We start from the raw sequence: 14,525 nt of genomic DNA, 5'->3' as shown, positions 1-14,525 counted from the left end.
CCTACATGGGGCTCGAACCCACAAACTGCGAGATCATGACCTGAGCCAAAGTCAGACTCTTAATTGAGCCACCCAGGCACCCCTACTGCAAGTTTTATATGTGAAAAAAAATTAGCATCAATTCTTATCTCTCACAGTGTATAATTAACATGAAATGGACACTATACCTAAATGTAAAACTAAACTAAAATTTCTAGCAGAAAACAGTCTCTTTGCAACACTTTACAACCTTTGTGTTTAGTACACAAAGAACACAAACCATAAAAGGAAAAAAATTGATGATTGAATATTAAAATTCAAATATTGTGCTCTTTGAAAGACACCACTAAACAAATTTTAAAAAGCAACCTACAGAATGGGTGAAAATATTCACATGTATAGGATTTGTATTCAGAATATATAAAGAACTTTTAAAACAATGAGAAGGCAAACTAATAAACATATGGACAAAAATGTTCAGAGAGTCACTTCTTAAAACAAGATAGACAAATTACAAATACACGTATTAAAAGATGCCTCATCCGTTGCCTATCAGGGGAATGCCAATGAAAACCTCTAAGAAATAAATACCAAACCCCCACTAAAACAGCTAAAATACAAACACCGGCCTTATTGAGCATGTGGAGAAACAAAATCATGTGCTAAAGGCGAGAATGCAAAAATGGGACCAGCACTTTGGAAACCAGGCTGTTTCTTTAAGAGTCAAATATACACCTGCCATATGACCTAGCTGTTCCATTCTTTGTTTTTTGTTTTTGTTTTACCCAAGAGAAACAACAGCTTCTGTCCACAAGAAATGTGTATCTGAATTTTCATGGCACCTATGGTTGTGATAGCCAAGAACTAAACACAAATGTCCATTAACAGGTGATATAAAACATAGTACATCCATACTTTGGAAGAGAACTTGACAATAAAAAGAAACAAAGCATAAATATATACAACAGTGGATAAACTTCAAATCATTATACTTAGTGAAAGAATCTAGAGGAAAAAAAGAGGACACACTATGTGATCCCATAGTGAAAGAGAGCAAATCAGTATTTGCCTGGGGTAGCGAGTAGAGGGAAAGTGCGAATAGCAAAACAGAGAAATATATGGGGGTAGTAGAAATGTCCAGTGTGTAGATAATGGTTATGTTTTCATGGATATCTTCCATGCCCAGAACCAATATATTGTACAATTTAAATATTAATTTCAATAAAGTAATAAAAAAATTTAAGTTAATGCTACATTATTCTATACCTACTCAATCAGGTTCTCGTGTAGGAGTCGTTCATTTCTTCTTTCAACAAATATATATTGATGCCTTCTATTTGCCAGGCACTGTTCTAGATGCCAGGGCTATGGCAGTGGGGAAAGAGGAGGGTGTGAATGTGTCAGAGAAGAAAGAAAAAGGAAAAAATCTGTACCTTAATGTAAATATATTCTAGTGACAAAAAAAAAAAAAAAAAAAAAAAAAACAGATAATAAAGTCAGAGATGTCCCATGGACTGTGAATAAAAATAAAGCCGAACACAGGGATCAGGAATTACTAGGGGTGAAAGGCTGTGGTTACACTTTTAAACTGGGTGATAATTTAAATGTAGTAACCATGGGGGCGCCTGGGTGGCTCAGTCGGTTGGGTATCCAAGTTTGGCTCAGGTCATGATCTTACAGCTTGTGAGTTCAAGCCCCGCATGGGGCTCTGTGTTGACCACTCGGAGCCTGGAGCCTGCTTCGGATTCTGTGTCTCCCTCTCTCTCTGCCCCAACCCACTCGCATTCTGTCTCTGTCTCAAAAATAAACATTTTAAAAAATTAAAAATAAAATAAATAAATGTAGTAACCATGGATCGGTAATTTAAATAGGATGGTAATTTTAAATAAGGCCTCCCTCTTTAAAGATAACATTTAAGTAAGCAAAGATAGGAAGAAGGCTAGGAAAGTGACCCGAAAAAGGTATTATTTGGTGGAAGAAGCGTCCGGGAAGGGGCAAGCCAGGTGCACTAGCTCCAAAGGACAGGCAGACCAGGTGTGTCCCAGAATAGCTGGGACATCAGTGCAGCTGGACTGGCAGGTCAAGAGTGAGTCCTAACATTGTCTCAATCATTTTCCATGCAATATAGTCTTTCATGTTTCCTTTGTATAAATCATTCCTTTTATTTGAAAAGTAAATTATCCTTCTAGTTCTTTGAATTCTGAGCAGTGGTAAACTAACAGTTTTTAGGAATCTGTATCTTAATTCTTGGTTGTCTGTGTTTTCCTAACATGCTGAGAAAACCCATGTTTTCTGGAAGGCGCAGTGAAGGGAAAATTGCTCTTGAGAGGTTCAGTTGAGTGGTCTTATTCTGACTTTACACTCTGCCTAGAGGAACTCATGAGGAACTGCTTTTGGAAGTCAGGGGAGGAGAAGAGTGTCCATGAAGCCAGATGATGCGTGTTCACAATCCAATATGCTAACTAGCATGACTCCAAATCATCTGTTTCATTATTTTTCATCAGTGAATGAGTCACGATACAAATTTCTCTGGAGAATCAAGCAGATTGAAGTTGTTGGCTACTAACCTTGCTGCTGCTTTTTTAATTTTTTAAATTTATTTATTTATTTTGAGGGAGAGAAAGAGAAAGCCCAAGCAGGCTCCACGCTGTCAGTGAAGAGTCCAGCACGGGGCTCAAACTCGCGAACCGTGAGATCGTGACCTGAAAGAAAACCAAGAGTCAGACATCTAACCAACTGAGCCACCCAGGTGCCCCTATGATATAGCCTTCGTCAAATTGTAATTGTTCTTGGTATAAAGAGCACTGAATAATCCAAACACCTTACATACAGGTTCTAAAAGATTTTCCCTTTCCGCATTAAAGACATTGAAGGTCAAGATGGTCTTCCCCGACCCCACCCCCAATACGGAGCATGCTATAACTATTTAAAATCCTATAAAGCCTTAGGGAAAGCAAGTTCCTAATGACTTGTCATGAATTATTTAAGACGAACCCAGGGGCGAAAGATTCTGCCTATGTGAAACAGCATTACTGCTACCAGGGAGTAAAGTTGAAAGAACAGTGCCAAGGATTTATTTTGCTTGCAGTGGGAGAGTTGTTTATCTCTAAATTAAAAACTCATCATTATCTTGGCAAAGACTGACTAAGTAACATATGGAATGAGAGCAACTCTGGGAATAAGGCAGCCTTTGCAAATGAACATTTAAAAGGAAGCTCTTTGGTTGTGGTCTTGAATTGGTCCTTTCACCAGTCTGGGACTAAGGAAGTTACTACCTCCTGCCTCAGCATTTTGTTATGGGGAAGAAAAAGGTTGTAATACGTTGAGGTGCTTACGTACCATGGAATACTTCAACACGTTAACTGCTAATTTCACACATGTATAATTCAAAATTATTAGAAAATTTCCCTTGCAAAGCCCAGTCTTTAAACAAATCGTAAATGAAAAAGTTTAGAGAGATGGATAAAAATCACTTGGCTAAATCCAAATCATTTATTTTTTCCTAGTTCCTAATGGATACCATTTCAAATATGATACAAGTTCCAGGTTGATACTGATTTAATGTTCTTCATGCACCACACGTTCAGCTGCAACACAGAAATAAGTTTGCTTTGAGTACACAAGATTACTGATAAAAATGCATTTTTATTTGAAAAAATGTGCAGAAACAATCACTGAATACAATTCTCCACCATAGTATTCAAACCCAGACACCACAAAATCATTGGATGCTATGATTTCTGAAGCCACTAGAACTTTGATACAACAAAATTATGATCTAACAGTGTTTGTCAGGCACCACAGTCTACTCAGGGGTGCATAAAATAAAAACACCGTGTTTAAGGTTTTCATTTACATTCATAGCACTAGACAAAACAGTGATCTGTGTAGATGACAGACAAAACAATCAAAAGTGCTTAGCCTAACAATGAGAATAATATCACTTAAAGGTAGACTGTCGGAATACAGTGAAGCACTTCAGTGTTATGTTGAACATTATCTATTTTTAATACATTAAGCAGGATAACTTATTTCTCTTAGATAATTTCAGATGCAGTCAGTACCTTTTGCAAGGCTATGGACACAAAAGCCCTATTTGTACAAGGAGGATCTGACCAAGTTGTAATATACTATCTAGAATGTAATTGGACTCCTTGAAAGAAATACAAGATGACATACAAAATGAAATAGAGCTCATAGTTTTTTCAAGAACTTGAGATATATTAAACATTTCCAATCAAATACAATGACTTCAAGTTGCTAACATTTTATGCCTTCCAATATCCACTTCTAAAATTGGTGTTTTGTCCCTGCTATGACACTTCTTCTCACAAGTGGTTTAAATTATTACTGTAATTTTTATTACTCTTAGCTTATGAAAATAGTGCCTGTTTACGAAAGGGAACATAATTTACAAACCAATTTCTTAGATGTAGTTTCCTTTGATACTGACATGAACTCTATGAGGGACACAGGGTTTATAAGTTCCATATGAGGAGAAGCCACTAAGATATTTAATGGCACACTCATGAGCCCCAAATTGTTCTTTCTGACGAGTCTCCTTTCTACACTACTAGGTTTCCTCTCAAAGAGGATTTAAAAAAATAACGTGGAGAACAGAAAATTATAAGAATACGTTTACTAGGGATAGACACTATTTTGATGTTCCAACAGATATAAGGACAAGAGCCTTTGGTTAAATAAGGGATCCATTAGGTTAAGGACAGACATGCCCACTTCTACAAAATTTGCTAATGATTCTTAAAGACTAAGTTAGTTGAGGGATATTAGCCATGATTTTCGTGACCTGTTGGAAAGAAAAGGAGCCATTAAACAAGTTTGATCGACTCAAAGATGATTTCTTTGTAAGTTTTTTTCTTCAAAAGCTGACACCCTTTTAAATAACCCCATTATTTTGTTACTAATGTTTTTTGCTTGTTTTTTGTTCTATCTATATATGAAGCTAGAAAACATCTCAACCATACACTGTTGGTAAAAGGAGATCTGCAGAGAAGCATCTTTTTGATTCTATTCCTTGAAAAATTAATCAAAATGCAACTTATGAGAAAATTAAGTTCGGATAGAGCAAACAAAATGTTTCAAAGTTCCCACATTTTGATGCCACTAATGAAACATTTGGCGTTTGAATGTTTTTATTAGCTTAGTTCTAAAGGCATAAACTACTTGGTAGATAAAAATGATGGTTAAATATTTGCCATGGATCTAGTTACAAAAACTCTGTTACTAATTCTCCGTTTGTTTTCTACCTAAAAATCAAGCTCAAAGTATGGCCTTCTGTGTGTTCTGCAATATTTAAGAACACTATTCAGACAACATTTAACTCTAACCTCCCTTTACAGCTTTTCCCCAACAATGTCATCACGTTTGGGTCTCAACCTAAGAGTTCTAAGGCAACAAATTTATAAAATTCCTTAGATTTCTAACAATGATTTTACCAGTTCTACTTTGAGGCAAATATCGCCATGGGTTTATAAAGCATTGAGACAACATTCATCTCAGATAATACTCTATTTCTGCTTTCCATGTCTAAGAGCTCAGCGCTCTCCCCGGAAACAAGTTTATATCATATTGGTCGAGGATCAAGGAGAATATATACTGTTTGGTGAATTCTCTGACAACTTTCTCAAGCATCTTGGCATCTTTAAAGATAATAAAGCTTTCCCTAAAATATTCACAGGCACCAGCCTTCTTTAATGTTTTAAAGCTTGGTGGTACAGGGTGAAAGACAACTTTTCCATCCCTTTGGCTAACACCAGCTCTCAGATGTCTCTTTTAAAGAGTTCATTCTCTTAGGAAACCAGAAATTTCAATATTATCTCTTTACAGTTTGAGTTTGAGATGATAACCCCAAAATTCTTCATGGATGAGAATTTTCCTTCAGTGTTTTAGTATAATAGACACTGAAGACAGCATATGTAACCTTTTTAAAAGTGAACAGAGATACAGAGCAGTGAATAATTTTGTGTCATGGACATAGGTTCCAGGTTCCTACTATACCTAGCTATTCACAATTACACATATTGCTTCTCTTTCTGGCTGATGAGTATGTAGATGAGCTTCATCAAACTTATTGATTTCCACTGGATTCAATTAACACTTTATAGGATATTTTGGCTGTTATTAAATTATTCTTAATGTAGTCATGTAATTCCCTATGGTCAACCTTCTCCCTCTTACAGTGGAGACCAGAAAGATATGATTAAAACTCTTACCCAGTTCATTTTATTTTATGTGTGCAGGTTGGCAGAGAATAATTTATGCTAGAAGCATAACAAAGACATCCGCTGATACATGGACTGGACTGGCCCATCTGGTTAAGAACAACAGATGAAATGTTTACTTTGCTTTAGAAAATGCTGGTTTTGAATTTTTTTGCAGTGTATAGCTGATAATATGGAAATGATAGCAAATCACTAGAGCGGTTTCAAGAATTCTAAAACTTACGTAGAGACCCACAAGCTCAATTCCTAGCGTTTTGCACTTTCTCTGCCAATTTATGACTTGTGACACCCGTCATACCAAGATGACATGTTTTCTCAGCTATTTTTTGACACGGTTTTCAAAGGATTTTTCTTTTTGTGTATTAGAAGGTAACCTTGTACCTACTCACAGTTGAATCTCAAGCGATGCCCTTTCCGTGAGAAGCTTAGGAGAAAGAGATGGTGGTAATCATCTCCAGATTCCAGTAACCTCCTGTACGCTTTGCTGAAGATACCAGGATATCTTTCACTGTATTAGTGTCTCTGTGAGGCCCTCTTCTTTTATGACATCATAGGAAATGTGAGCTATGTGGTTGGAGACAAATTTGGTCACAGAGGTATTCGAGGCACTGTGTTAGAGCAATGTAAACATCAAACTAGTGTAAGCACTCCAGAAGTGATTTCTATATCAGAAAGAAGTTTCATCTACATTTTAAATATTTCCCCAAAATACAGTATGGGGGTTTACCAAAGCATTTGGGAGATAACAATAACAGGATACATCTGGGCTAAAAATACATGCTGTTTTGGGTTAAAGGAGGTATGCAATTCTTTAAAGCAGTCTGTATACTAACAAGCAATTTCAAACCAATTTGAAATTATAAAACGGATTATGCATAATTATTAATTCTGAAATAATTAAGTGAAGGAATTTCCAGTAATGGTGACATAGAATTTGGGATCAGATGTCAAACTTGTCAGAGAAAATATTTTTTTAGATCAAGTACTTATTTATAAGTAGGATGCTATTTTAGTTCCCTTGTCTTCTTTAGATTTCCTGCCTCTTGAGAATGCTACCCAATAATTGTTATTTTTATAGGCATAGTTCTATAATTATGGGCATCATCGCCCTCTGCTTCATGCTACATCTATCAAATAATGATCTTAAAATAGACTCCGAAGAAATTCTTGTGAAATAACTGACAATGACAGAATCTTGGCAAAAATAAGTCAATCATACAACTAGAAAAAGAATAGAAACCAAAAACAAACAGCAAACAAAAACAAAAACAAAAAACCAAATCCAAAATAGAATACCTTTAGGAGTTTATAAAGGCTAAACATTCCCTATTACGGAGATGCAGGGGACATCACAATTCGAATCCAAAGAAGACTTGATAAAATGACCATAGGAAGTTTGCCAAATTTTGCCACAGCAACGATTATATTGCTTCTTCTCACTTTACTCTCAGTTAAAACATCTTTGAGCTTGGCTAATAGCTTCCTATCCCCATGGCTCAGGCACTGAGGTCACGAAGAGCATCGTAGAGAAAAACACCATTGGAAGGAACACCCAAGCATGATGGATCTTAGAAGCTGGCCTTATGCTGCAGAAGTCAGAGGAACTGAGCAATTAACACTGAGAATTTTGCAAGAACATCTTAGACAATCCTTTGGATCTGTGTTCCTAAAACTGAGTCAACACCAGATGTAGACCTTAGAGAGAGGCTCAAGGGGAGAATGGGGGACTTGGATTTAGGGTTCCTAATGTTTGTAATTTAAAAATATACAGAGTATGGCAAAATGAAATTTAATTAGCAAATTTTATAGGAAGAGGAACCATCCTATCAAAATTATATACTCATGATAAAAAGAGAAAACTTGAAGCGTGATGCCTTTGTTATAGGTAAAACTGACAAGTATTTAAATAATCGTTTATTTAATATGATTAATTAATGATTTATATGATTAATTAATCCTTAGGCTTACCATAAAGATAAAAAAAAACAATGTAATACCAGTTTAGACACAATACTAAGAATAGGACAATGGAAAATATGTTTGTGATGATTTTTTTTTTAAAAAGGCAGTTTTATGTGAAAAAATAAAATGATTAACCAACTTTTTAGAGATAAGATATAGCTCCACTCTTTCCCTACCCCCAAATATACCTCAAAGGTGGGTATTTTGCCTGAGGTGAAATGAAAACAAATGTTAAATATATTGTTTTATGGCATGAGGTATCATCAATTTTTATGTGATGAATGACATGAAAATTCAGAGCGAGCATAAAACCAGCCACCATTCTGACGTTGTTGCTCTACCAAGTGATACACCTGTATTTTTACAATTGATTCAAAGCCAGGGGTGGGTGTGGAGGGTAGAACAGTGATTCCAAGTTTCCGTTGTTTTTGTAAATTAAAAAGAAACGCACAACTATTAGTCACTTTTTGTTTTCATATTGCTGACATATTTTATCTAAAAAAAAACAAGTAAGGCTAAATAGTTTTTCTTGACTGCATTTCTAAAGAAATAAAGAAATTTGGCAACCTTTAATTTCTCCTCATGACCATTTGCTAAGAAAAATGAAACGTGAGACTGAACAATGAACTGATTTCCAAAATTTTGTTTGAAAGGGAAACCTCTGGAGATTCTCTTAATCCCAAGTGATAATGTCAACTTCTAATTGGCTTGGGTGAAATTTGGCTAAATGACTCTTCCAGACATCTGTGACAGACACATTTAATTTCATTTGTCCAAATGCCATGTTATCATACGTTCATTTTTCTTCCAGGGCATTTCTTTTGTACTTTGTCGTTCACAGTCCTGTTCTTGTCTATTTGCCATTTATTAAGAATATAAAAAGGACATTAATATACAATCTCCCATATTTTAGCAGAAGTCTGACTTTCACACACTCATAAACTTATCAGCAATTAAGCCATCCTAGGACAGCTTATTGGGTGTACATAGCCATGTCATTCTTAACGATCGATTTAGATTTCTTTATTGGGTACGCATTTTTAGCTAAATATGTCCCCCCAATGCAAACTGAAAGGACAAATCAAATTCTATATGAGAAGTAAATCCAATCTTTAAGAAAAAAAATTGTCTTTCTATATTTTCCCTTTACTGGCCTATCCCTTTCCCCCATGTGACATGGTAATTTTTGTTGTGATTTAAAACTCACAGATAATCATCTTGAATACTTTCTTATCTACTCATCTTCTTTATAAACACACACACACACACACAAATTGAGCATCCATCGTAGTGAGACCACATTAGGAAATCTCTGATCTTGTCTGGAGGGGCCTCAGAGACAACTGGTCAATCCTTTGAACACTGTTGACTATTCTCATATCTTAAAATAGATTTTTCAGGCAGAAAAGCAAGATATGCCAGTATGCATGGTCTACTCAACAACAATTTTGTGGTTTGCCGCTGTTTTGGGAAGTAATATTTGGGTGGGGTTTTTGATGATCAGTTCCTATGCAGGGACTAGCAGCCACATTTCTTCTCTGCTGGTTTCTCCCCATCTAGCTTTCCCGAGTTTCCACCGTTGACGGTGTCAGGGACTTGTGTCTTCTCTACACACTGTTCCATTCGCTTCATTATTAAGTCCAGAAGGGTTTCCACGGCTTTCTCCACATTCTGGCCAGTTGCTGCACTTGTTTCAAAATATGGTATGCTTGAATGGAAGAGATGACAAATATTTTTGAGAGGAAGAAATCAGAAAAGACACAACAAGATGTACAAATGAGTCACACATGCAAAAGCATGGCTGGCTGAGAGACTGTGAAATAATCAAGATTTTGCCGGCTGAGTTGGAAAGCATCCTTGTTTTTCCTCAGTGAGTAAAAGCTGGTGGGCTGCTTTTTCCTATGGGTATCACCAATTTTATGGACAAGGAAATGGATACAGGAGGTACTCAGGAATTTGAAGCTAATGCATTACCACTGTTTCAAAAAAAAATTAAGAGGGTAGAAATACCTAAACTAGTGGCAAATATTGCCATTAAAATATCATTTCCCTTTTAATCAATTATCTGGAAATAGGACTTAGAAATTAAGCAGGCACTGAATAGGATATACATGTAAATAAATAAGTCTATATTTATTCGGAATCAAAAGTTTCAAGAAGACATATTTTCAAAGCCCTCAAGGAGAATTAATTCTTCAGTAAAAAATTGGCAGATAAGATGAAACTGTTTTAAATTTGAAGTCTGTGGTGGAACTCAATTCATAATCACAGGGGGGTATTTAACATTTTTGTAATCTGCCATTTAAGCTCAGCTTCGATGAGGATTACATTATGTCCATGCTAGTATTATTTCTTAGAGTTTTACAACTATTAGTTGAAAGGCAGTAGAATATAGTGTTGAAGATCATGAGCTCTGATCTCAGACTGCCTGAGTTGAATTCAAACTCTGCTACTTAGCAGCTACAGGACCGTCCATTGGTCACTTAATCTTTCCATGCCTCAATTCTTGGTATCTAAAATGGGATGACTCCAGATCTCCTACATATGGTTATGAAGGGTTAAATGAGTTAAAGTCTAGGGACAGTTGTTAGCACATAATAATTACCCAGCAAATGTTAGCTGCTATTACTATTAAGTAATTGGTTTGAAAGATCCCATACATTCCCCTGAAAGATCTTTTTCATTCATGTGCCAGTATTGATTCAAGGGGCGTCCTCCTAGTATCAGCCTCATATCCCTGCCCCATTACTAAGCAGCAGTGTGCAAGATTAGATGACATCTCCACGTAAATGACTCACCCGTATTTGTCAGCCAGGTCCCGGGCTTGCCTTTCATTGACTTCCCTCTGGTCTGGCAGGTCCGCCTTGTTGCCAATTAATACTATATCTGGATTTTCACAATAAGCATTTGCTTGCAGTTGGCCTTAGGAAGAAAGCAGATGGACCCAGCACGTTAGTTATAAACAAGTGATGTCTAATGACTGCTCATACTTCAAATTCCTTTTTTTTTCATACTTCAAATTCCTAAACTAATTGTTCACCTCCAGCTTGGCTGCCTACTGGTTATATTAGCCATGTTACTCAACGCTTCTCAACTGCAGCTTCCTCGTTGGTAAAATGAATGAAGATAACGTCTCACAAATCACAGATTGTGATCGTTAATAATAATTCATATGAAGCAACTATATGATCACGTATCAGTGCTCTTCTACATCTGGGGAAATGGACGTACCACTTCATACTATTTGTTCCTCAAATAAAAGTAGAGATAACAGAACAGGATTTTTTAAAGTTTATTTATTTATTTTGAGGGGGGTGGTGGGGAGGGACAGAAAGAGAGGGAGAGAGATAATCCCAAGCAGGCTCCATGCTGACAGTGCAGAACCTGACATGGGGCTCGAGCTCACAAACAGTGAGATTATGGCCTGAGCCCAGATGAAGAGTTGGACACTCAGTTGACTGAACCACTCAGGTAAATAGGATTTTTAAATGTGTAAGTTTACTCTTTCCTTTAAGAGACTGCTACATTTCTCTCTCCTGAAGTCCAAGGTGATGATCTGTAAGAATAGAATGTTTCTGAACCACCACAAGTTCAAGTTCATGGAGAAATAATTTTAAGACAGGTTTTTCTCTTTTCTCTAGGGTACACTGTTCAAAAGAGAGAAGAGAGAAGGAGGGAAGGAAAAAAGGATGGACTGGAGGGTTGGGGGAGGAAGGGAGGGAACAAGGAAGAAAGAAGGAAGGAAATAAGAAATCTATCAACCTATGTTTTTAAAATTACAGGGATTACTTTAATTTCTATCTCAAGAAATGCTGTATGAAACTTTGCCAAGGAAGAAGACAAGGCTTAACCTGTAACACTAATTATTTGGGTGTTAAAAATTAAAGTGTTATGAGACATGCCAATTAATTATCTTAAATCCCAACAGTATCCTTCAGGAATTTTTTTTTTAAATAAGGAAGAATTTTATCTGCCTTGAAAAGGGATGAATAAGTCATTCTCTGAAAAAAATCTAATAATCTTATTGTTTATCTCCTCAGAATCTAATAATACCACCAAAATTTGGATAAAGAAATACAATAATAAACAGAAACAGAGACAGATTCTAAGATAAACACTCAACTGGAAAAGCAATTAACGAAGTCAGAATTTGTTGGTATTTTCCCCCATGGTAGCAAGTGCATTATTGAATTTGCATTTAAAGCAGTAACATATATTAATTATAAATCATATATAATAAGAATAAATAGATATTTTTCGAGCATCTATTCTGTGCCAAACACTATTCCTACTGCAATGGAACAGAGCAGACGAAGCACTTTTATAGAGCTCCCATTCTAGTGGAAGAGAGTCAAAATGACAAGTAAAGAAATATATAATATAATGTCAGGTGGTGGAAGTGACAAAAGAAAATAAAATGTACATTGGGGAGATACAAAGTAAGGAGGTGTTCTAGTGTAGACGGTCGTCAGGGAAGGCTTCCTCCAAGAGATAAATTAGGTTTGAACAAAACCTTGAAGGTGATGAGAGAGCTAGCACACTCCATAAACAGGAGATGAGAAATCAAGGCAGAAAAAAATCAGAAAGTTCAAAAGCCACAGGTAGGAATGTGCCTTTTGTCCCTGTCAGCAAAAGAGACTTTTGGCTGGAGGCCAATGAGCTGGGGGAGAATGAGAGTAAATTACACAGGAATCCAAGGCCTGATATCCATGGCCTCGCAGGTGAGTGAAGGAGTCTGGATTTTATTCTAAGTGATTTGGGAGGTCCCAGAAAAACTTTGAGCAGGGAAATAACATGATCCAATTTTTTAAAAAATATCACTCTGGCCATAGACGGCCCCAACAAATCTAGAAATGATAAGACTATCACTAGTCCCATAGGACAACTTACATATATATATATTATATATATTATATATATTATATATATTATATATATTATATATATTATATATATTATATATATTATATATATTATATATATTATATATATTATATATATTATATATACATTAGGATCAAAATTCATGTTTGTAATAAAAATGCAAATGAAATATTCTCTTTAGTGCTATATCAATTTTTAAAAAAGGAAATCAAATGCTATTTTCCTGGGCTGACAAATATCAATCTGTCTTTAATAACTGATTAGGCTACTTTTAACGTAATGTTATACCTAACTTTCTATTTTTCTATTCAAAGCTTCCTTACATTTGAACATTTTTTCCAAAAATGTAAAATTCCCATGTGAGATGATTGACACACTGTATCTTATCTTCACATGGCTGGTCTGCTCTGGAGCAGTTTCTTACCAAATTCATCCATTGGTTAATTAATCCATTAGTTAACCCATGCACAAGGGCACACATTTTTAGGTGTCAGTGAACCCTCTCAGAAAACACGGCTGCTTTTCCCTGTCTCCTTTCCAGATTAGATGTGGTAGCTTACACAGTTGTAAGAAGTCTTTTAAGACTCATTGGATAAGTGGAATTAATAGCCTTTCAATTGCAATTATAATGACCTTGAATATAGGTGGTGATAGAGCTACATAGGCTTCTTCTAAGATACAATTCCAAGTCACCTTAGGTGAGCCACATTAAGGCCATCACTTTGAAGGTGAGACAGGAAATGCTAAACTCATGAATTCTCAAAGTTAATCTGTGGAACCCAATCTGGTTTCGTGTGGTGAAGCAGAGAAGCTGGGGCCCAAAGTGGCCAGTGCAAGCTAGTTGATCCCACTTACTCATCCAGTTTCTGACATTCAAGAAGCTCTGTTGACTGGTGAGGTCAAACATTAATAAGAAACCCATGGCATCTCTGAAAAATGCAGTTGTGAGGCTCCGGAATCTGCCAAGAAAACACAGTGGATAGTTCTGGAAGTTAGCCCACAAACATATTGCGATGACAATACACACAACACTATTTTCCTTTGAAATGTGAAATCTCCATGGCATCCCTTATGGATTCTCCTACAGAAGGAGAAAGTGGGTAGAAAGAATGCTAAAGGATCAGGGGAAGACATCTGGTTGTAGACATTTTTTTAGGACCACATCCTGGCTTTATGGTCTAGAACACTTATATACACTGAGTTTGTAACATTCAATCACACACTGACTTACACAGCCCCTTGGACTTGTTGGGCCCCTTGCTGGCTCATGGATATCTTATGGTCCACAGGTAAAATAGAAGCCACTCTCAAATGGGGACTTTAACTTAAACTTTTCAATCTCCCTTGTCTGCGCCTAGAAGAAAGTTTGGCACTCGGTAACCTAAAAATGAATGCCCATGATTACATGCAGAAAACCACAACTTGTTAGCAGCCGGAGATGGGGTTCTTTTGCAGGGA

At 36.3% G+C, this 14,525-nt stretch overlaps 1 protein-coding gene and 1 long non-coding RNA gene across 4 annotated transcripts in view; both read right to left on the bottom strand.

Moving 5' to 3' along the window:
• Positions 1–2,639: 2,639 nt before the first annotated feature.
• On the bottom strand, positions 2,640–8,094 carry LOC122232671. 2 transcript variants are annotated; one of them, XR_006210054.1, is made up of 4 exons: positions 6,611–8,094; positions 6,213–6,310; positions 3,500–3,566; positions 2,640–2,681 (listed from the first exon to the last, which is right to left on the bottom strand). It is a non-coding gene; the product is annotated as an uncharacterized LOC122232671 (long non-coding RNA). The 2 variants fall into 2 exon arrangements; XR_006210055.1 differs by lacking the exon at positions 6,213–6,310.
• A 94-nt stretch (positions 8,095–8,188) lies between these two features.
• RAB27B (RAB27B, member RAS oncogene family) overlaps positions 8,189–14,525 on the bottom strand; it is a 52,282-nt gene continuing 45,945 nt past the window's right edge. For both annotated transcript variants that reach the window (XM_042962662.1, XM_042962663.1), the window contains exons 4-6: positions 13,923–14,026; positions 10,982–11,105; positions 8,189–9,891 (exon numbers count right to left, since the gene is read on the bottom strand). In XM_042962662.1, coding sequence (XP_042818596.1) covers positions 9,702–9,891; positions 10,982–11,105; positions 13,923–14,026 — 418 coding nt within the window. In that variant the 3' untranslated portion in view covers positions 8,189–9,701. The remainder of the gene's footprint in view (positions 9,892–10,981; positions 11,106–13,922; positions 14,027–14,525) is intronic.

This window comes from Panthera tigris, chromosome D3 (assembly GCF_018350195.1).
Source record: "Panthera tigris isolate Pti1 chromosome D3, P.tigris_Pti1_mat1.1, whole genome shotgun sequence".
NCBI classification, from domain to species: domain Eukaryota; kingdom Metazoa; phylum Chordata; class Mammalia; order Carnivora; family Felidae; genus Panthera; species Panthera tigris.
This window is presented reverse-complemented; position numbering and strand designations above follow the sequence as displayed.